The sequence below is a fragment of the Python bivittatus genome, unplaced genomic scaffold, assembly GCF_059951505.1.
Source record: "Python bivittatus isolate LINGU-HERP-01145 unplaced genomic scaffold, Pbiv_v1 ctg000010_np1212, whole genome shotgun sequence".
Classification (NCBI taxonomy): domain Eukaryota; kingdom Metazoa; phylum Chordata; class Lepidosauria; order Squamata; family Pythonidae; genus Python; species Python bivittatus.
In genome coordinates this window covers 4,978,670-5,002,602 of record NW_028277029.1, presented here as the reverse complement: position 1 = coordinate 5,002,602, position 23,933 = coordinate 4,978,670, and the positions used below count along the sequence as shown (strand labels likewise).

The following is a 23,933-nucleotide window of genomic DNA, read 5'->3' as shown; positions in this document are numbered from 1 at the left end:
GACCATAATTGGGACTGGTAACTCAGTCATTAAGCAAAGCGGTCGCTAAGTGAAACTGCAATTGTGCTTATGTTCTTACTTCAGCTTTCCTTTGCTTTACAGATCTGCAAAGATCATAAATGCGAGGATTGGTCGCAAAGTTACTTTTTCATCACTGTCATAACTGTGGTTGCTGTGCAAGGCAATCACTAAATGAAGACTATCTGTAAAGCCCTACATAGGGCCTGGTTACTCAAGGGACCACCCATCTCCCATAACATCTGCCTGGCCGATTCAATCCAGCAGGGTTGTTGCATTCTGGGTTCCTTTGATTAAACAATGCCACCTATCAGGATCCTGGAAGCGTACCTTCTCTGTAGCAGCACCTGCCCTCTGGAATGAGGTTCTCCCCTAGATAAGGATGGCCCCCACTCCTATCAAGTCCTATTTTTAATAATAATAATAATAATAATAATAATAATAATAATAATAATAATAATAATAGAAGTTTTAAAGCAAAGTGTGCCTGTACTTGTTTTGTGGGTTCATATAAAAAAAGGTATCAGGGCAAATTAATCTGAGAAACTTAATCTTTTAATCTTTTTTAATTTAGTTACTTACTGAGGAGAGCCAAGCAACTGATGCCCGCTGCCTGTAGCTTCTCATTTTCAGGGTACTTTTCCACCGCCTTCACAATAACCTCATGTACATAATTCAACACTAGGATATTGAAAAAGTTTTCTGTAGGAGATTTAAAAAAATAGATTGAGTCTATGTATAAAAACAGAATGTATTATTTTACACAGACAAAGTTGACAAGGAATTTTTTTTTTCAGCTCAAAACTATTCTCAGAATGTGTTCGTGCAAATGGGTAAGAAACGAGATACATGCTTTGCAGTGATAAAGAATAGTATGAACAGAAAAGAAAAATCAACTAGCAAAGACACTAAGCAAGGTGACTTTCTTGCAGCCAGGAACACACTGTAATTTTTTGGTTATGTTATATCATCAGAGAAGGAAGCCAATTTTTACAAGTCTAAAGCACCTTTAACCAGCCATCCCCAGAGCCCCCCAAATCCGCCTTTCTCCCTTAAGGAGTACTGCAGATGCCCAAAGTGTTAAACCTGGGACGCTAGGTGACTGCATATGGTCTGCCAGTCACAGATTGCCCACCCCATCCTAAAACTTAGCATGATTTCTGCAAACACAAGTTTTGTTTTCTTTTTTAAAAAAAGAGTTTTGCAGTAGATGCAATTTCATACCACAATCCCCTCCATGTTTTTTCACAGAAATAAGGACACTGGAGTCAATTAGACTTTACCCAGGAATAGCCTACAGGCTGGCAGCTTTAAAAAAAAAATCAAATCTGGAATCCTGAAAATAATGTTTTTATCATGTTTATCATATTTCCTTTTATGGATAAAATATTGGAAGAAGTACTAGAATCATAGGAATGTGTCAAAGAGAGCACTTTTGTGCATGCTCTGAAATTTCATGAAGATTGGTTTTCTAACTTCAACTTATTTTGCTTTGAATTCAGGGGACATCAATCCAATTCAGGATGCCAAAGTATTGGAATCTGATCTACCAGTGTATGTATGTATGTATGTATGTGTGTGTGTGTGTGTATATATAAATAAATTAAAAAAGGAGTTTAAAAAAGAAGCTTCATTAAGTGCACAGAGTTTCTTATAGCCTCTTTTGCATTATTCATTTCCCCAGTATAATAACGTTCCTGTCCAACCAAAGGCAGAATAATCTTGTTTAGGACTCACCCAGTGTAAGTTTGTGCAGCAGGCAGCAGCTGACTTCCTGAATTGGCTCACATGTGGGGAATGCTTTCATAATCTCTACTATGATATTGTAACACCTCACATTTCCAGACATAAGAACTTCCACATTGCTAGCTAAAAACAGCATAAAAAAATATCTTGAGTAAGAAAAACATCTGTCCCATTTGAAATGTGCATGCTGAAGTTTTAAAATTATCATGATAATTATTGAAATAGTTGCAAATTATGCTACGTTTCACCGCAGGGTAATAAAATGAATACCCTGAGACAATATGCATTAACAAAATAAAATAAAATAAAATAAACTGTTAGAAACCATTAACAGAATGGTATATTGGATAAAGGCACCTGGCTAGAAGTCAGAGACTGAGTTCTAATCCTGCCTTAGACAGAAAGCCAGCTGGGTAAATTTGGGCCAGTCACTCCCTCTCAGCCCTAGGGAGGAGGAGGAGATGGCAAGCGGTTCTGAAAATGTTGCCAAGAAAACTGCAACAGGCAGTCACCAAGAGTGAAGACTGACTTGAAGGCACAACATTCATTTATTTATAATACTTTGACAGCCCATCACAATATAACAAAAAGGCTACTTTGATTACCCAAAGGAAGCATTTCCTTAGCCCAGTTGCTGTTTCAGAAAAGACCCTGTGGCTGTCAACCCAATTGCTTTAGATAATTAGGCATATCGAGGTGTCTCAACGATATCTGCATGCCTTGTTTTGCATTTGTGGTTTTGAAATACTTGAAATTCTATGTAGGCTGCATTGTAATTGTCAAAAGGAGAGACAAATAAGTCATATATCATAATGAACTGATTCTCCTTCACTAGAACGACATTCCTAGTGCATTAGTAAAAGCTGAGCTAATGCAGTCTGGTCAGTGCCAAAGCTGGCTTCCAAGAAGAAGCCTTAAGCTGATAGATACCTGATTCTAAATGCTAATCTATGTTGAATAGGTTATATCCCTATCTTTGAACTGGACAGGACCTCCTTCTGGTTCCACTGAGGCCTTAGTTTATCACTCACTTTTAATTTTACATTGCACCCAGCTAATGAAGCCTGGGAGCTTCATTAGTGTTTAAGTCCTATGAACCTACAGAGTATCGAATTGGGGAAGACTGGCATAATAGAGGTAATAAATGCTACTTAAGAATCCATGAAATTTATCAGTGATATGCTGTCTTTGTTGAGATTCCAGAATAATTAATCCACCAAGATGATAAAAGATGCTTTTATTCCCTATACAGGCATGAACTCAGACTGGGAAACATCCCAATAATCAGATTCTTCCAAGGAAATCTGCAGTTGTGAAGCCATCACCCTGTCCAGGCCTGACATCAGTAATCAGATCGGGGGTGGGAGATTTTCTGCATCTGGAAGCTGAGTTTAAAACAACCACAACCACAACCATCAGACTATAAATGAGGTTCTATTTGTATCAGCATAGGCAACTGCAACTCACATTTCTGCCTGGATTTTTATTCTTTAATTTGTTTTAGTGCCCCACTCACTAAATTTTAAGAATTTTAACTTTTGGAGTTGTTTAAGTAGGTGCATTGAGCATATCAGAAACAAAAATATTTTGCTCCTTACGTATGTAAAACAGGAACAAAAAAAATCAGCTGTCAAACTTTGGTGTTTGGCTTCCAAATCTGAGGTCTCCAGGAATCAGAGTTTGAGGGGGACAGCCTAAGAATTTTCTACTCCACTACAGATGACAGTGGCTAATGAATGCTTCTTTAATAAAGATGGGAACTGGAATATATCCTTCTGCAGGAAACTATTTATAATCCATCACTCAATCAGTGAACTTCCATATGCCAATACGGCCAAGACCTCACCTATCTTTAAAATGAAACTGAAAGTCATCTATTAAAATTAGGCAAGTGGCTTACTCAATTATCTTCTCAGATTCTGATTTGCAGAGGATACAGAATAATCAGAAAGACGATTAAGAACATCAGATGTCCTGTCAAACAATGTCTCTGTCCTTGTGGTGTGAACCTAACCTATACAGAGCATATGTGCACACACAAATGAAATGGGCCTACACACACACACACTTGTAGGTTTGTGTTAGTGGCACCCTTCCCCAAGCACAGAAATCATTTTAGAATTGCAAACACATACCATAGTTCATAGTACATTAAAGACATCTCTTTAATGAATTCCCTAGTGGTCAATTTGTAATGCCAACATAGGAGTGATTACTGACCAATGTATTCATTCCCTCCCAAACATCTTCTATTAAGAAAACCATACTTACGTGGCCCAGCTAACACATACAAAGACCGAAGTGCAAAACAGACTACATTTTCTTTCTCTGGGAACTTTTTAAACACATTTAGTATAATCATGTAATCCTTCTCTTCGACAAATTCAATCAGTTGCTCCTCTGGAACTGAATTACAAGACAAAGGCGTAAATGAAGGAAAGACCTCACTCTGATAATGTAATTAACAAATTCAATACTCAGAAGGTAAAAGGAGTCTACGTCAAAGTTGCTTCACTGTCACCTGTTTGCTATCCATATTCTCTTTTGAACATAAGCCAGATGAGGTTTTGCCAGCCCTGAAATAACCTGAGTGTTTTGAGACTTAAGGAGGAAAGGAGAGATACAATTCTAGCTTGGTTGTGTAGGAAAGAATATTTTGGAGTAAAGGTGTGGAGAAAGATGACCCTAGGCCTTCACCCAGTAACAAGGAAGTGAAAAGGAGGCTCTGAAAAAAAATCCAAAGAAAAATCCATAGTTTTTACCTACACCCTATCCGTCCCCTATTTTCTTTACCTATTTCCCCCTTTCACTGAAAAAATAATTGACTTTTGTTTGTTCTCAAGAGGGCCTCTGAGTTCCCCACTTTTTTGATCCTCAACATAATATAAAGGTTTCTCCTCTTTTATAGCCAGGAAAAACAGTAACATTATTTTCCTGTTCATATTTTAGAGTACAGCCTTCTAATATTGTGGTGTGCTTTAAATATCTGGGAGCTGAGACCTGGGCACAGATTAATATCTTCAACTTCTGTCCAAAAATGATTTTCTTTCCATAAGGCCTAACTCAATACTTGTTGACAATTTTACATCCTCTTTGAAATTGTGAGATTGAATAAAAGTTGCTTCACTATGCAGTTTCTCAACCACTGTTAAGAGAACTGGGTTAATGCAGAGGCTGCACTAAAGCTAAGTTTGGAAGATGTTAATAACAGAAAGAGTCTGATAACTGCTCCACAAATATTGTAGTATGCAATAATGATTCAAATTCTAAACCAGCAAGGTACCTTGAGTAGTTCACTCCCCTTAAATACTGCAGAGTGTTTACACTCACTGAGTTTAATATTTTTCCTTCCTCACTGGAAGACAGTTTCAGGAACATTCCTAGTGTCACAGCAACTGCTCTTATACCAAACATCCTGATTTATTGTATCCTTTAAATCAAAAGAAGCTAAAAAAAAAAGAAAGAGGTGGAGCACCAAGAGAGGTATTGCCTCGGCCCAAGGCACGGTACTATTTGCCTGATTAATAGTGTGGGCTGAGTCATTTCTCTCAACAACAGGAACTTTTGCATGGCTGTTTTGGGAATCTCTTGAAACTGCCTTCCCTTGAGGGTGCATTTATCATCATGCAAATATACTTAGGGAACAACTATTCATTTAATTCTTAAGTTATTTCTCGTCCAGGGTGAAATATCTGTCAAGACCTTTAGGTATGCATGTTAAGGTTGCAACACTGTAAAATTGTGGCTGGGCTGCTTTTGGGCCTTGCCCTAGGCTCTACATGAACAGGTGGGAAATAGAAGAATCTCTAACACATCACAGTTCTTAAACAGCATTACCTATTTCCTTTTGTGAGGTGACTTTGTGGGGATTTGAATTTATACAATTGATAGGACAGAAGAAAATGAATGGTGTCTTCAACTTTCCAAGAATTTATAGTTAAGCAAAGCACTAACAACTCTGAAATATACATGTGTTGCAGCTGAACAGAGTTTACTGCCCCGTGTGTGAAATTTTGTGCAAATTATTGTTTTCATTAAGGCACACTGGAGTTTCATCACAGTAGGCTAAATAAACCTAAACCAATTGTATAGAGGTTGCTGACCAAATAAGATCACAACAGTTAATTTCTAGCAAGTAACTTTTACTCTGTTAATAGCCTGTGTTTCCATGCTGCCATTGAGGAAATGAAGTCCCTTTTCAATGACACATGGAAATGCAGGCTAACAGCATTTTTAAGAAAGACATTTATCCAAGCAGAGCAATGGAGAAGGATCAGAGCAGAGGCTTAATAAGCTATAATAAGTCCCAGCATAGCCAAAACATGTATAGACAGCACAATTAACACAGCAAGCTTTACAAGTGCTCATAGCAATAGCAAAACTTTTCAGTTACAGGGTTAGGGGTGCACACAGTGCTCATTTTGAAAGGTTTTCAGCACCAAAATATCCCTCTCCTGCTTCAAGTGCAAAATGGGTTGCCCAACTCATTTCCAGCTCAGAACAGAGCTGTTTCTAGATCAGAACACTTCCAAATGCTTGAAGCAGACCATTTGGTACTCAGGCAGGCAGTCCTGCACTTGGGGAAAGACGTTTTGTGGAATTCTACACTCAGAACATTTCAAAACAAATAATTTTGCACAATTCTACATTGCACTAAGTCAAAACCGAATAAACCACTGATTCAACCATTAGAGTTTATTATTATTTATATGGATGGATGGATGGATGGATGGATGGATGGATGGATGGATGGATGGATGGATGGATGGTTTGTGTGTGTGTGTCTGTGTGTATACATATGTATAAAAGAATATATGCTTCGTGTTGCTTGGGCTTTTCAGTACTCACAGCACAAAAATGTGCTGGAAATGAAAACAAGGGAAGCCTGTTTTTACATTAAGCAGGGTGATCGTTGCTGTGGAATCTAAATTAATAGCAGGTAATCTTGAATTTGCTACCTTAATTAATGGTCAGTCTTTAATATTTGCATGATCTATTAACACAGTGAGAACTGTATATTTAAGTGTGCTCTAACATGATTTCAAGGATTTTTCAGTCCATGCTCTCAGGCAATTTCTTTCATCAATGTCACTTTGGCTATGAATCTACCCTTCCTTGAAACAAGCTGACAGGCTTTTCTTGGGTAGCTTGGACTTGAAACAATCCAAGAACTTTTGATACATATATTTGATTTTTAAAAAATTAAGAGAGCCAGTGTGTGTTACAGCGGTTAAGGTGCTAGACATGCAATGGAGAGACCCAGGTTCTAGTTCATCCTCAGCTATGGAAGCTCCTGTAGGTGATTTACGACTAGTCACTGTTGCTCAGCTCAAGCTATCTCATAGGTTGGTTGTTGTGGCTAAAAATGAGAGAGGGGTGCACAATGATGCTGCCTTGAGTTCCTGAACAAAAGGCAAGATGTAAATCAAACAAATCAATAAGAAGCCATTATAAAATAATTCCAGTGACTGCTATGTATTAAATGACAGTCCTACTTATAGTAAATTCAATGTTTAAAATTCTTGCTTCTCTTTCTCCTCCCTGGCCTATGCAAAAGATTGAATATACTTCTCTTTTGGACAGGAGACCCAGTTTCTATCTGCTTCTTGTTTTTGAAATGGCCAGATTTGATAGCAGGTTGTTTTTCTCTGACCAGGTGAGAACTAACTCTGACACTAACTTAAATTGCAAATGCTCAGGTTCAGAAACCATTTATGTTGATTTCTCAATTGATGAGACAAATCGTGCTTGGAAAATTTGAAATTTAAAGGGTCCCACTGAAAATTTAGTTACAATTTTTTCCTCTTGACACTAGGTCACACAAGCTTCTTACCTGCTTTACTAGGCAACACCAAAACTATGAAAATCAATACATACAACTACATTTCTTACCTTTTTCTAAAAGCATGTACAAAGCTTTACATCCATATTTCTGGATCTTTTCATTATCAGAAAATGTATCCATGGCATCAAATATCAATAAAAATATATCAGTCCCTTCTTCTAAGAGGAGAAGCGTGATTTCATCTAAAAATACAAGAAAAATTCTGCAGATCATTTGCTTACCAAATATTCTTTTCATTCTATTTTCATCAATATAAATCTATATGTATCTACTCAGTAAGTCAGTCTTTCTGAAATAAAAGGTGTTACTTCCAGAGAAGGGTATGTAAGATGGCTAAATGACACTATTCTTGTACGTTCTATTTAGAAATACTGTTGAATTCAGCATAACTTAGTAGCCAATAAGGATATTTCCATGTAGGACATTTCCTACTGCTACCAATCAAAATGCATTATGCAATCTCTAATTTCCTGTGAAGAGACAAGGGCAAAAGACAAGTGGGAAAATGCAGGAGCATTGCAAGGTGAAGATAATATCATCAGGAACTGCATGAATTAATCAAGATTATTGCACAGTGGAAATCTTATAGGTAAACTCATGTCATTTCTGAAAAACAGACATCTCTGTGTTTTAAACAAATTCTTCTTTAGCTTCCACTATTAAACCACTACCGTTAATATCAAAAGTACTGGAAACATAAAGGCTGTGACTAATTTTTTGTATGTCTAAATAATCTGTCAAGGCACAGTTCAGATCTAAGCGGGGCGGGGGGGGGAGAATCAAAAAGCTCATGTAAAGTACAGTATGTTCTGAGACAGCTCTCTGCAGAAAGGAAAGTGGAAGCACCATCTCAATTTGTGATCATGCTAGAGAAATTTTTGGGATTGGGGTCTAAATCTAATCCGTACTTGCTGAACCTATATGTAAACCACAGTCAAGCCAGTGCTTTTCCAAACCTTGTAATGCAGCTAACAACTCAAAAAATTATATTATATGAAGTGCACATAAAAATATATCCTATAACAGAGGAAAATGCTCCCAACTGCCTCCATCACTTTGCTTCACTGGGAAAAAAACACATTCCTGCAGTGACAACCAGGGACAAGCCTGGAAAAGGATGCAGCTGCTTTAATGAGTCATACATATATTATGTGTTAGACTCCTCTGAAACCTAGCATAAAAGAGTCAGGAGACAAAGAGATTATGTACTGCCCAATGTACAAATATGCAGTATATGTGGAATATATGTTGAGGGAAGCTCGATTGGAAGAAGATGAGTATGCACAGTTGGTGGACCTGAAGGACCAGGTTGGGGACAGATCCTCCTGGAGAAAAATTTATCTATGTGGTCCCTAAGAGTCGATACTGACCTAATGGGATTTAATCAACCAGTCAAATGTACAAACTAAAAAGAACAATCTTTTGCCCATTATTTCAAATGCTAGGGTTCTACGAACAATGAACATGCTAAGAATAATGAAGTTCCTGGACCACTAACAATATCATGTACTTATATATTTTAAGAAAAGTTAGTACCTGACAAAAGAAGTAGATTTAATGCTTTCAGGCCAACTCTTGAAAGATGTATGTTTGCATTGTGGGTTTTAAGCATCTTAAGTATTTGCCTAAAGTGAAAAGAAGTAGAACAAATATGAATTGCAATCCAAAATGTTAGACAGAACAATAAATGAATAGGCATACTTATGGATACAGGCAAACATAATCTTCCTCCAAACAAGCAAGCTCAGTTCAAATCCTGATTTCTATGCCACAATCACTGACCATTCTTTCTTTTTTTAAAAGTCCATTGCTGGATTTACACATCATGCTAAACTATAATGTAGTTTGTTGTTTTTGGCTTAGCTTTTTGTGTGAACATTATCCTAGCCACATTTAGCCAAAATTTATGTTTCCCAACTAATGCAAATAGGGGGCCACAAAGCACGATATTCATTAAATCACAATTCTCAGTTACCAAGATACACTGGTGAAACACAATGCATCTGAAAGTACAAGACACATACATATTGTATCGTCGAAGGCTTTCACGGCCGGCATACGATGGCTGGTGTGGGTCTTCCGGGCTGTGTGGCCGTGTTCTGGAAGTTTTGTTTCCTAACGTTTCGCCAGCACCTGTGACCGGCATCTTCAGAGTGCAGGAGCACAGACAGGAGCAGTTTGAAACGTCAGGAAACAAAACTTCCAGAACACGGCCACACATCCCGGAAGACCCACACCAGCCATCACATACATATTGTTTCATAATGATTTAATCACTTTAAATTCACCTTCCAATTTCAGTAGAAGCATGTTATCAGTGGCTCCGTGTGTTGTTGAGAAAAAGTAATCTAGTCATCGTTGATACTGAAATTTCTTTTAAAGGAACAGTTTTAAAAAGGGACCTAGGTCAATCAGCTTAACAGAGTTTTTCTCAACCTTAGCAACTTTAAGATGTATGGACTTCAACTCCCAGAATTCTCTAGCCAGAAGAGCTGTCTGGGGATTTCAGGGAGTTGAAGTCCACACATCTTAAAGTAGCCAAGGTTGAGAAACATTGCCTTGGCATCTATTCCAGGCCAACTAGCAGAAATTGTAATTAGAGAAAAACCAACTATGCAAATAGAAGAACAAGTTTTGCTGAAGGAAAATCAGCATGGATTCTGGAAATCCTTCCTCACAAACCTAGAATTTTTTGAGAGCGTTGACAGGCAAATGCATAGAGGTTATCTCAACATTGGCTTGGATTTTTAAAAAGCCTTTGATAAAGTTTCTCCACCAGGGCTCAAGTAAACTTAGTGATCAATGGATGAGGACTTGTCCTTTTACAGAGTATTAACATGTTAAAAAACAGAAAGCAAAAAGTGGGAACAGATGGCTAATCTTAATTTTCCACATAGAGAAATCAGAAGTGGAGCCTCTCAAGGAACTGTGTTTGGACTGGTTCTTTAGCTTGTTCACAAATTATTTGGATTTAGGAATAACTGGTGAGGTGACCAAGTTTGTAGATGATGCCAAATGATTCACTGGAAAACTGAAACTGATTGTGAAGAGTTCCAGAATCTCTTTATACTGGATGGTTTAAAAAACAAAGCAAATCCAAGTTCTATTTGAGTGTGTAAAGTGATGCACGAGAGCAAAAAATCTCACATATAGAGAATGGGTCTGACCTGTCTATAACTATGAAAAAGATCTTCATGGAAAAGTTTTTTTTTTCCTGTGTCAGAACATTAAGGCATTCACTTTAACTACTGTAAGAAGATTCAGAGGAGACAAAATGAAACATTTCTTCACACAAGGCGTAATTAATCTGTGGAATATATTAAAACAAAATGTGGAGATGCCAGTATCTTAGATGGCTTTAAGAGGGGATGGGATAAATTTGTGGAGGACAAGTCTATCAGGCTACTAATATTGAAGACTCAATGTTACCTGCAGGTTGGAGAAAGCAGGCCTCCAAATACCAGTTACAAAGGAACAACACTGGGAGAGAGAGGTCTCCATCTGCAGCTTGGAAGCATCCACTGGCATCAGGTTGGCCATCATAAAAAATAAAATGCTGGGCTAAGTTGGGCATTTGCCTGATCCAACAGGCCTATCCTTATACTCTAAAGAGGTTTGCAACAGAAAAGAAAACCCCAGCAACTCTTGTTAGTTAAGCTTGTACTTCTTAAGTTGCTGTGGTGAATTGTCAATATTTATTATGTTGCACAACATACTCCATGGGCAAAACGGTCGCTTATCCAGCCAGCTTGTTTCTTTACATTGTCTATACTGGGATAATCCAAGCAAACTTTAAAAGAGCATAAAATCATGTTATGTTTTAGAATGAAATTTACCCAAAGGATTTAATTCTTAGCTTCGAATTTCAATCCATGTAAATGAGCTGCAACATGTTAAATGAAGAGTAAACATAATAAATGAACGTGGTAAAAAAAGTGTATGAATAGGTAAGGCACAGTTATGGGTAACTTTCATGTGGTGCGTATGACACCTCTGCTCTGTGAGCTGTATTGGTTACCAGTATGCTTCTAGGCTCAATTCAAGGTACTGGTAGTGACCCATAAAGCCCTTCATGGCACGGGACCGGGTTACTTGTGGGACTGTATCTCCCTGGCTGTATCTATCCTTCCTGTTGGATCTGGCAGGAGAGGAACGCTCCAGGCCCCATCCGTCAGGGAGCGTCTTCTAGCAGGACGCAGGAAGAGAGCCGTTTGTGTCGTGGCACCTGCCCTCCGGAACACCATTCCCCTGGATATCAGACTTACCCCGGCCCTACTGGCTTTCTGTAAGGCCCTGAACACCGGGTTCTGTTACCAAGCCCAGGGCCTGGGTTGAGCCTGTATCGTATTTATAGTGATTTGCTGCTTAGTTTTATCTCAGCTGCTACAGGTAGTCCTCAGTTAACAAGCACTCATTCAGCGACCATTTGAAATTACAACACTGCTGAACAAGTGGCACTTACGACTGGTCCTTGAAGTTCTGGCCACCCCAGCACTCTCGCGGTCACGTGATCGTGACCCAGGCACTTGGCAACAGGCTCACACTTGGGACACTTGCAGCGTCCTGCAGTCATGTGATCACCATTTGCGATCTTCCCTGCTGGCTTCCCACAAGCAAAGTCACTCCCACCACTTTTTCTCCCGAGGCGCTCTGCTATGGAGTACGAGATCCCGGGGGTCTCATACTCTATAGTGTACACTTGGGCTGCAGCACCCGCTCCCCTGCCCAGCCACACTTGTGCCTTGCAGCAGCACCATCTCCCCAGCCCGCACGCACTTGCATGGCATCACACCACCTGCTCCTGAGGGCACACACACTTCCACCTTGCAGCAGCACCCTCTCCCCAGTGCATATGCACTCGTGTGGCACTGCAGAACCTCCTGCTCAGCCCAGATGCATTCATGCAGTGCTGCAGCACCCTCTCCCCAACACACATGCACTTGTACCACAGCACCCTCTCCCCAGCCTGCACACTCGCATGGCATCACAGTATTCTCTTCCCAGCATGCACGCACTTGGGCAGCCCCGTAGCATCCTCTCCCCAGCCTGCATGCACTTGCCGCAGCACCCCTCCACCCTGCCTCACTCCACAGTACTCAATGGCCCGCCTGCCTGCTTGCAAGCCACTGGGGACTTGTGACTTCCTGCCAGCTTCCCCACTGTCTTTGTTAATGGGAAGCTGGCAGGAAGTCGCAACTTGTAGTCATATGAGGTCCTTGCTTAATGAGCCGCGATCCTCGCTTAACAGCGGCAACAAGGACCACTAGGATTGCCGTCACTAAGCGATGCAGTCCCAATTACTATCATTAAAGCAAGTCATTTGTTGTTTTCGTTAGTGTTTTTGTCTGTTTTTATTCCTCGTTAGCTACCCAGTCATATATCTGAGTGTGGGTGTCAGCCCAGTCATGTATTTGGGTGGGTGTCAGCCTTGCAAGGTAGTCCAGACAAGAAGCACACCCAGGAGTACTAGCTCTATCTTTATTGTATGGTTACATTAACAGAATCTTGTGAATCTGAAAGTACATCTCTACCGCCTCGCCTTTACAGCCCAAAAAACCAGGGAGGGTCTCTTCTGAGATGTTTGCCTTGCCCCAATTCCTTCTGTGGCTTCCGCTGCCGCTTGTCTGACCATTGTCTAGTCTGTGGCTCTTCCTCCTGTCTCCCAAGGTCCTTCCCACATACCATTACAGCAGCCATATACATTGTATAAATAAATAAACATAAAACTGATTGCAGCTGATAGGTAGCAGCAGCAAAGAACTAGAGATTAGCACTGATTAAAAAAAAGAGCATTATATAGCTTGATGCATTAGATGTTTTGAAGAATGTTTAGACCATGCTTTCAGATACATTAATTAATGTTTAATTAATAAAAAAAAGAAGTGTGAAACTCATAAGTTACCTGATAATTCTAAGGTAAAGGGAAAAGCTAACTGTATGTTAGTGGTAACTACAACTTATTGCCAGTGATGCCATGTACACTCAGGGGGGAGGAGGTATTTTCTTTATTAGAATAGGTGCCTAACATCTGAATAGAGCTCACTATGGAGTTTCTCCAAAGACACAGACTTATCCTCAGTCTTACTTGCTAACTGGTTTAGTCACCCTTCTCCCTCACCCCACCCTGTTTCAGTCAGGCAAGAGGCACATTTAGATTTCAACAAGCTACTGTAGTTCCTCAAGACCAACAGACTTTCAGAGAACGGAAGCTGTCCCAGCTTTTACTCCACCTTCTGAAAATTAGACATTTTCACTTCTCCTATTTTCTTAAAGCTCTGTGACAAAGTAAGTGTTGAAAACACTTCTCTTGAGCCTTCTGGAATATTATTACTATGGTTAAAGTTGGTTACCTCTTCTGTGCAAATTAAAGCTAATTCTACACAACAGGTTTTCAACAGCAAAATGACAGATTTTCAGCTAGGGTTCATTATTTGGGGTGTGTATGTGTTCTTTTTCCAAAATAAGTGTGGGACAGGAGGCCCCTGGGAGGCAATCCACTTCCATTTCCACCCTTAATGCTTTCCTCCAAACAGCTGAAACTGTGCTGTCGTTCAGCCATTTTACTACTGACTTTTAGTGACAAGCCATCTTTGAGAGTTTGGCTTTTTAAAAAGGCGTAAATAGGAATAGTTTGCTTCCCAGAGGCCTCCTGTTCCTTTCTCACCGTTAAACGTCTCCCACAAAATTGAATAGAACATGTTTGGTCTTGGACTGTAAATAAATCTTGATGGTTTGAATCAATTAATCACACCCCTAGTTGGTTGCCTGCAGCCCAGCTAAAGCTGGGAAGATGAGTCCGATTGTCCAAAGACTGACTACTTTTATAAGCAGCAAAAAGTAAACACGAAAGCACGAAAAAGTGAGCGTGTCCTAAAACCATCTGCAGAAATAACTAAGTGGCATGTCATACAGGACATTTCTTATCATAGTGCATTTCTGAAAACCTAAAAATTAAGCTCAAAATGCTCTAGGGCCAAAAAAGAACTCTAAACCTACCTGACTACTTAATTCATATATGTTAAATAATGTGAGTTGTTAGTTTATTTGTTTTGTGTATTACATACTACCTAAAAAATCCTTAGCTTAAATATTCATTTTTGTCCAGCAATTGAAACAGTTTAACAAAGGCACACAAAATAATATTTCATATATCTGCAATAACAGAGTATGCTGGAGTCTGTATAATATGCATTGTGCACAATATACTTACTGATGAACACCAAGTACTTCCCAATCTTTTCCAACACCTTGAGGAGCTGCTAAATGATGCAGAGTTTCTGGGCATACTTTAATAAGTTTGCAAAGAAGTGACCAGCCCACCTTAAAAGCAGAAAATACATATAGTTTTTAAAGAATACATCAATCTCCCTTATGTCCAACTTTAAGATTTCCCAAATAGTAAATTTTTAAGATGGGCTGATTAGTCCAGGTTTCCAACATTATATTGTCTATACTGATGCTAGTTTGAAATTTTGAACTAGGAACCAATTTGAGTATTCCTGAATTAATTTTTCTAAGTATTATTGCATATTATACACACATTATTACATATTACACACACAATCACGCAAAGTAATTCAACTTTTTTTTTAGATCAAAGCTCCCTCAAAATATAATCTCAAATTAATTATCCTATGGAATAATTTGGATGTTTATATCTGCCTTTGAATTCTTATTCAGATTGACAGCCAAAGAATATAATCACTGTCATGCTGTTATATGACAATGAAAGTGAATTATTTTGTTTAGGGACTCTCCAACTTTTATTTAATATTGTAGGTTTCAGAGTTATAATTTATTAATGATGTAAGCCCCACATGGAGAACGACTGCAGAATCTCATTTTAAAGCAATGTCAATCTAAACAAAGTGGCTATGACTCCCAAATCACTTGTTCAAAGAATATCCATTTAATGACAACATTCATATAAGTGGCACAGTTGGGTTTCCTGATATATAAATACGGTAATGGTCCTATGGAAATAATTTGCAACTGATCCACAATGTGTATACATATTTTTTTCACCCTAGATATTCAGGAAACATCTGAGTTAGACACCTTCCCTCCCGTTTACCTAAAGACAGCCTGTATCAATCAGGAAACCTCTGATTTATTTGACTACAGCCACCATAATCCACAACCAGCCTGGGTAGGATGAGGAAAGCTACTCTCAAAGAATTCAAACAACTATGGCATTCCAGATATGGCCTTTTTTGGGTTGTTTCTTATCAATTTCAAATAATAAAATAGACTATCGCTACTTTTTGTAAAATGTTGGTTTTCTCTTCCTGCTCACTCTTAAACTTACACTACAACATACATATTAAGTTAAAGTTTAAAAAGTTAAAAAAATAGAGTGAATTTGGGCTTTGAGCTACAAAGTGTACAAAGTGTCTTGCACTTACTATATAGTAGTGTGAGTATAAGGGTTTTGAAAGTGGAATGATTGGCAGTCTGGCATTAAAATGGCCAGACTGCCTTATATTCCAACAATTTATAAAGTACAATGGCACAAAGAGAATGTGAGGGCTATCCCAAATGCCTATTCAGCGTTGTCTTCTAAGTGACAATGAGAGCTAGTTTATAAACTTTTTATATAAAATTATAAAAGGAAGCTTTTCCTGGATCAGGGTGTCTACAAGATATGGTAAAAAGTCAAGATGGTGGCCATGATGGTGCAATCAAAGCTCTGTTTTTTATGTGCGTTGCATCTCCCTCAGAGACTGCTGGCAAGTGAAATTTTCCTGCAGCTGAACGAGTGATATGTAATAAACTGCACCAAACATTCAGGAATTTTAAAGCAAGAATAGCTGAATTCCCTTATACAAGATGCTCTTTTGGACTTCCTGCATAAGTCTCTGCTTGTAATGCAGGAATAGAGCCAAAAAGGTGCAAAAGTGTAAAGTATATAGCAGTATCAATTCACTCAAACCCTCCAGTTTCATCATTGCTGCAATAATAAATAGGTGGGAAAGTTTTATTTTTAACTGAAAAAATGTGGGTTTGTTGTTGACAGTGGAATGATTTTCACAGGGACAAGAAGAACACCCACAGACTTCTGGGCAGAACAAAATGGATACTGGATGTCGACCTCTTACTTTCTGTCTTGAAATCTGTTCATTTGTTGCTCTCATTACATTTTTAATTTCTATGCTTCAGCTGCTTCCTCAGTTAAAAACAATGCTTGAGGCAGCCTACTCCCTGTTCATTATGCAGTATAGCATGCAAATATATTCTTAAAATAGAAATTATTTAAATAAGTTGATGGAATCTCTGTATAGAAAAGGGTAAATATCAAACTATTTCATACGTATGCTTTCTAGCAATTTTATCTGGGCAAAACTTATGGTTTACTGTTTCAGTAGCAAATAAATTATATATATATATAAACACACACACACACACACACATACCCAAGCGAATGGCTTTCCTTTCTGTAATATTCTGTCCAACTCTAGCCTGTTTTTATTCAGATGGAATTTATAGTGGAGTTTTTCACCCACAACCTATTCTTACTTGGATAGTATTTTTTTTAAAAAGATAATTAAATTTGAGTGTTTTGTTTAAAACCGAAACCATTTCCTTACACTATTTCACCATAGATAAGTAACTATTACGGCAATATGCTTCTAATCAAACTTTTTTGAAACTGAAATAAACTGCAGCCCAAAAGCCATCTGTTAGATCTTTATTTTATGTATCTCCTCAAAAGGGGGGGAAAGAGACAAACTTATTTGAAAATAAGAATTAAAAAAACAGAAATTCTGTTACACAGTCAAAGCTATTTCAAAGCAGTAACAATTTTTGCTCAGAACAGAATATCCATTAAATCCTGAGAGATACTTTGGGAGACTTTTTTGATGCAGCAGATCTCTCTCCTCTCTTAAGCTTTCCAATGCATTTTTATCTATCAGAAAATCTGCTGGCTAGGGGATTCTGGGAGTTGAAGTCCACCTGCCTTAAAATCGCCAAGTTTGAGAAACCCTGTTTCCAGTCCATCCTCCCCCATGGACGCTGAGTGGGTACCCGACTTTGGGCCGTTCCCTCTCGGCCTGACCTACCCCGCGAGGTTGTTGTTGTGGGGGAAAGGAGTGAGCCGTCTTAGCAGTCGGCGAGAAAGTCCGGGTGTGAGTCTAGCAAATGCACACGCACGAGGAGGAGGAGGAGAGCTGGTTTACCTGTTGCACGCGCCCCACTCTCATGTAAGACACCAGCACCAGCAGCAGAGGCACGTGGATGCTTTTGCCCCTGAATAACTTGGCACCTGAGGAGAGCAAAGAGAAGCCAAACGCGCCGTGAGGCGAGCGCTCGGCCCGGCCCGGCCCGGCCCGGCCCAAGCAAGGCCCTCTGAGGCGCGTCGGGGAGGGGGGGACGGGGCGCCGGGCTTTACCGCTTGGCAGGGCGGCGAAGGCGAGCAGGTCCTGCAGCGTCTGGACCAGGCTCTCGAGCTGCTTCCCCTCCTGCACGTTCCGCAGGCGGACGAGCAGCTTCTGCAGCGCGGCTTCCCTCCTCTCCTCGTCCCCGTCCCCCGCGCCGCCGCAGGGGAGGCCGGCGGTGGTCGCGCGTCCGCCGCTGGCCATGTCCGCTCGTCGGGCTGCAAGGCTGCGCAGGCGACCGCCGAGGGCGCGGGCGGCTCATCCCCGCCGGGCAGGCGGGAATTTCCTCTCTTGCGCGGCCCCGAAGAGCCTCCCGCCTGCCCTTCGGGCCGCCTGCCCCACCCGGGCCCGGCGAGCCGAAGCCACGCCGCCCGGGGACCGCGTCGGGAGCCCGCCCCGCTCCCCTCGGGACGCCAGAGCCGGTCGGGGAAGGAAAGGCGGGCGGGCGCGCGGCGCAAGCCCGAAGCCCCTAGATGGCGCCGGCATTTCCTCCCCGCGGCGTCGGGGGGAGGCGGAGGAAGGAAGCGGGAGAAGCCGGAGAGAAATCAGTTCAGCGGCCCCGCGGTTTCGCTTCCCAGCGCCCTGGAGAGGGGCGCCCGCCCGCCGCCTGCCCCGGAGCGGAGGCCGGAGCGCCGCGGGGGAGAGCAGAAGCGCGGAGCCGAGGGAGGCCGCGGTCCGGCTTTCCTCGGGAACGCTTCTGTCCAGCGCCACGAACGATTCCGCTCCTATAAATAGCCGCGGACCGTTAGGAGATGCCGGCTCCGTCGGACATCTCGGGCCTCCTAAGTAATAATATCATTTCCTAAATAGCAGGAGAACCATTTCGGGGAGCGAAAGGAGCTCAGCCTCCCGGGCCGAGGGTGGCGTTCGCACGGCGCCCGCGACCCCGTCCGAGGCGGTGGGCTGATCGGGCGCGTTTGTAGCCCGCCTTTTCTGTGGGAGGCTCAAGGCGGAGCGCCAAAGAGGCTCCCCTCAGGTTGTCCCCAGATATGAGGGAGAGAAAGAGCGGTGAGGGGGTGAGTAGAAGCGACCTTGGCCTCCCAGATTCCATACTCGTATTTTGCTTGCTTCGTACAGCGACAGGCTGCATTCACACGACATCCTCACCCCACCTCATTTTGCTAACTGCGAAGGCCGCGTTTGCCCAACATGCTAGTTTAAACTATGGTCAGTTAGCTGGTAGTGCGGTCTGTGAGGGAAGCACGCTTCCTGTTCCTGATATTAAAGTAGCCCCCCTAGAACAGAAAAAAAATCTGCGGTGTTTCATCCAAGGCTCCAATTTTATTCATTGTGGTCTAAATAGCGCAGGCATTAATTGTCAGGAAGGGCGGTGCAATCTTGCAAACGGTGCCCTTTTTAAACTGGTGTTTTGCACGCGTGTGAAAAAGGGTGATGTTCTTTGCCCTGTGTGTTGTGCATCTTGGTTGTGTTCACATGGCACGCTAATCTACAAACCTGCCAGCCATATTTTAAATGAATATATTGTGCAAGTCCAATTCTTGAAGCTTCTAATTGTGACTGAGCAACTGCAGTTTGGTCAGTTGGAAAGAACTGATGGGCCTTTTGCTTGGCATAGCCCCATTTTTTTAACAGCTCAACCTACTTACATGTGATATTTTTTATGGCATTGCACCCCTCCTTTTGGCAACCAGTCAAAAGGATAAAGTTTTGCCCGTTGTTCACTATTTGATAAATACCCCCATTGACTTTTCCAGATAAGGCAGAGATTAGAAAAAACAATGTAAGGCTAAAAAAGAAAAATGCCTATACAACCATATTTTATTTTAGTGCTATGGGAATGCTTGTGATTAATTTATAGTTCAGGGTGTTGTTGGAACCAAGAAACCCAAGAATCACTGGAAGATGGGCAGCATATAAATTTAATAAATTATCAAATTAATTGAATAAACCATGGTTGGCTTAGCTATGGCACGCCATACTTACAGACACCGAACCATGAAACTAAGCGCATGGGATAGGTTCATGCAAGGCACTAGGCCAGAGGTTGATGATCTTCCTGTAAAGGGTCAGGTTCTGACCCACCTCCATGGGCGCAGCTAGCAGGTCTGCCAGCCAAGGAGTGTAGTAGCTATTGGACAGTGCAGGCCTGCCAGCAAGGAGGCTGCTAGTACAGGTAGTACTCACTTAACGACCACAATTGGGATCAGCAACTCTGTTACTAAGTGATGCAGTTGTTAAGTGAAACATCACGGGACCACACCCAACTTACAACATCAGTTCCACTGCAGTCATTAAGCGAATCACCCAGGGTCATTAAGTGTGACGTCTCATGACCACAACTTGCGACTTCCTGCCAGCTTCTCCATTGAATTTGCTTGTTGGAAGCTGGCTGTAAGGGTTGGAAATCGCGTGACTGCGGGATGCTGCGACCGTGATAAATGCATGCTAGTTGTCAAGCATCCAAATTGTGATCATGTGACCATGGGGACACTGCAACTATCATAAGTCCAAGAACCGGTTGTAAACCTACTTTTTCAGCACTGTCGTAAGTTTGAACGGACACTAAACAGAGCAATTGTTAACTGAGGACTACCTGTAGGCTGCCACTGCTGCCCAGGACACCCGCCCCTTGCCTGAGATGCTTGGCTGAGGCTCAAGTCCAGTGATCTACCGCCCACCCACCTGTCCATTCTTAGCCTGCGGTCCATACAAAACAGGCAGCGGGCCACATGTGGCCTGCAAGCTGTGTTTTGCCGACCCCTGCACTAGGCAATGAGTTCTAAAATTACAACTATAAGAGGATTGATGTGGTGTGATAATTAAGGTGCTGGACTAGGAGCAGGGAAGCCTGCCAGGTGGCTGTGGGTCAGTCATGTCCTCTCAACCCTCACCAGTACCGGACTTTGCAGCAAGCCAGCTGAAAAAGGAAATGCTTTGCGCAGTTGATAGATGCACCATAAGACCTAAGTGTGGATAACGCAAAAACAAGTGGATCATGCAACTACACAGGACAAAAGTAGCAACTGTAGAAAACTCTGATTCACTCAAATAGGATGTTGCAAACTCTTATTAGCAGTAAAAGTTGCTCACGAACCTCCAAGCAGTCAGTTTGAGACCCCTTGCACCAGATAATATATGGCTAAATTGTGGTGTCTCAGCCTGCCCCCCCCATCAACTGAATTAATGCAGTAATCTAGCATGTTGTACAGATGCGTTTATATTTAATTTGGTAATTATAGTTGGGATAATAGACATATGTCCCTTTCAGATAGATTATAGTGCCATTCCCAACATCCCTCATCATTGGCTTTGTTGGCTGAGGGGCCTAAGATGTAGATTAGCAATATTTATACATACACCCAATATAACTAAATCATTCCCTTTTATTTATTGATATCCAAATTTGTAAAATGTAGACTTGTTAGAAAAGACTTTAGTTTATTCTAATGGGGTGCTTTTAGATTTAAAAAATGCTTATTTCTAGTAATGCAGACAGTTTCTTCCAGAATGTACATACTTGTTTTTTGTTTGGATTAGTTCCTTTATGTGCCATAATATACAGTTTCATTTAAGTATATAAATTAGCAATGGAGCTAATTAGGTTCCTACACTGCACTAATGATTTATTGAATCACAGATTAGTAAAAAAGCCAAAAATGCTTGGGTTCACACAACACACTAGGCATTAATCATGGTTTACAAACCACCATTGCTGGGTTTGCTAAGCCAAAGTCAGATAAACCACATTATGGTTTATGCCTAACTCCAGCCATAGAACTGTAAGTTAATGCCCAGAACTCTAGAGTAAATGCTATACAAAGACCATGTATTTTCCTGCATACCACTGCAGATATCCATTCTGCCACTCCCATAATTTTACTTTGTTTAATTATATCAATCTTCCGAATTCAGGTTTCTTCAACAAAGAAAGGATTCAGAAAAGTAGACAACACATACATTATGTGGCTAGTCTACCAGCATTACTGAACTTCTAATCTGAAATTATGACATAATATTTAAATGCAGCCTATGTTTCTCTTGGACCTTTTAATAGTTCAGATGTAATTCTGTGGATAATTACATCTTTCCTTTCTGAATTGACTAGACATTGGCCTTGGAGGCCTTCCTCAAGTTCAGAATTTAGGCATTGTTTGGTGCTGCCAATTATACACACGCACACCCAGTTTCTGATACAAACCCACCATATGTGTTGCAGTTACAAATCTTTAACTGTATTAACAGTTATATTGCTTTTGTAGGTTGCTGTTCACCACCAAGAGTATGTTAGATGGGTGGCCATATAAATAAAATAAATACATAAATATACATACACCCACTCATTCACTCACTCCAAACTGTCTGCTGGGACAATGAAAATACAAAAGCATACTTTAAGATACTCCTGAGAGACAAAATGCCAGGTCAGAAACAATCCAAAAGTGGTTGTGGGGTGGAACACTGATTGCCACAAAAAGACAGACAAGCTGCAAGACCTCATCTGGCTCAGGTTCTGAGTCAGCTGAATTATTTCTGCTCTGAATTAGTTGTTCTTGCTGCTTTTTCACTTTTATTCTGTGCAATGGGCATTGCAAGGCTGTCGATTTTTATATTTTAATTGATTAATTTATTTAATTGATGTGCTCTCTTAAGGACCACATAGACAGACCTTTTCCAGAATGTTTTTATCTTACCAGATAATTTTTTTTTATGTTTTCTGTTTGTTCGTTGTTGTTGTTGTTGCAAGTGTTTCAAAACTTCTGTTCCACCCTTTTATTGTCCATGATAGTCTTCTTCAGTCTTGGACTGTAAAATAATAAAATAGATAATAATTGGATTCAGTAATAAATACAATTAAATACTGTAGAAGCAGAGTCCACAGATTTGGTGAATGCAACCTTCAAATAAAATGTAAAGTACTACACAGGAAAAAGCATGCAAATTGAAAATATCTTCACCTTCTCAGAGCAAGGTGGCTCAATGTTGTGGACAGTTTTTTCCGACCAACCTTTCCTATACAAGAGATCCTATAAATCATTAGGCTTTAGTTTCCATCATTCCATATCAATGTAGCCAATGTCTTGCTAGATCATTGTGTGGAATTTGTACAGGTGATCATTGCTTAACAACAACTCATTCAGCGACCATTCAAACTTATGACAGTGCTGAATGAATAGTACAACTGATCCTCGTACTTATGTTGGTCTCAGCGTCCCAGCAGTCATGTGATTGCTTAATGACAACCAGAAGTGCTGGAATTTCCATCACTAAGCAGTGCAGTCAAATGACATCGTGCTTTACGACCATGCCACCTAGTGACAGAAATTCCAGTCCCCGTTGCCATTATTAAGTGAGGATTACCTGTATTTGGATTTATCATGGGTTTCAAATTATGCCTAACTAGAGACTGTAGTTGCTTCAGGTCCAGATAACAGCCTTATGTAAGCAAATTATTTTTGTTGGAGCTGTAGAGGGATGTGAGATGCGTAAGGACACTGTGAAGACCTGTGTTAAATGGGTTGCTGGGGTTAGCATGTTTTCCAAACATGAGCCAAACTGCCACATTTCTTAAGAGATGGCTCTAATCAAAATATATTCTTCCTGTTACGAAGAACTAATAGGCCCTTACCTTACATATTTGGACAGTCTACATTCTGTATATATCTTAAAACATGGCAAACTTGTATTGAGTTTTTCTGTATTTTAACGAACTGCAACTAAAAAAATAGTAATTTATCAAGAACTTACTATAAAATGTGAAGCTTCTACTATTAGAATAAAGGCATACTTTTTCAAACAACAGCAGGAAATGAGAGCTCATTAAAATCTAATCTTTTTTTGACACATAATAGCACTTGTAATGATTACTTAGGTACCTGAAATCAGTTGCTATTTTCCCCCAAAATAATTTACCTTTAAAATGAGAACACCATTTTTGATTAGTTGAGAATATATTATTGTCAAATGTATTTTTTGGTATGTTAGGAATC

The 23,933-nt window shown here is 40.6% G+C and overlaps 1 protein-coding gene across 1 annotated transcript in view; it reads right to left on the bottom strand.

The window, feature by feature from the left end:
* LRRK2 (leucine rich repeat kinase 2) overlaps positions 1-18,816 on the bottom strand; it is an 82,600-nt gene extending 63,784 nt beyond the window's left edge. The window contains exons 1-8 of the mRNA XM_088152554.1: positions 18,000-18,816; positions 17,788-17,873; positions 14,820-14,929; positions 9,146-9,234; positions 7,657-7,791; positions 4,036-4,170; positions 1,756-1,887; positions 601-720 (exon numbers count right to left, since the gene is read on the bottom strand). Of these exons, the coding sequence (XP_088008680.1) occupies positions 601-720; positions 1,756-1,887; positions 4,036-4,170; positions 7,657-7,791; positions 9,146-9,234; positions 14,820-14,929; positions 17,788-17,873; positions 18,000-18,189 (997 nt within the window). The 5' untranslated portion in view covers positions 18,190-18,816. The remainder of the gene's footprint in view (positions 1-600; positions 721-1,755; positions 1,888-4,035; positions 4,171-7,656; positions 7,792-9,145; positions 9,235-14,819; positions 14,930-17,787; positions 17,874-17,999) is intronic.
* Positions 18,817-23,933: the final 5,117 nt, after the last annotated feature.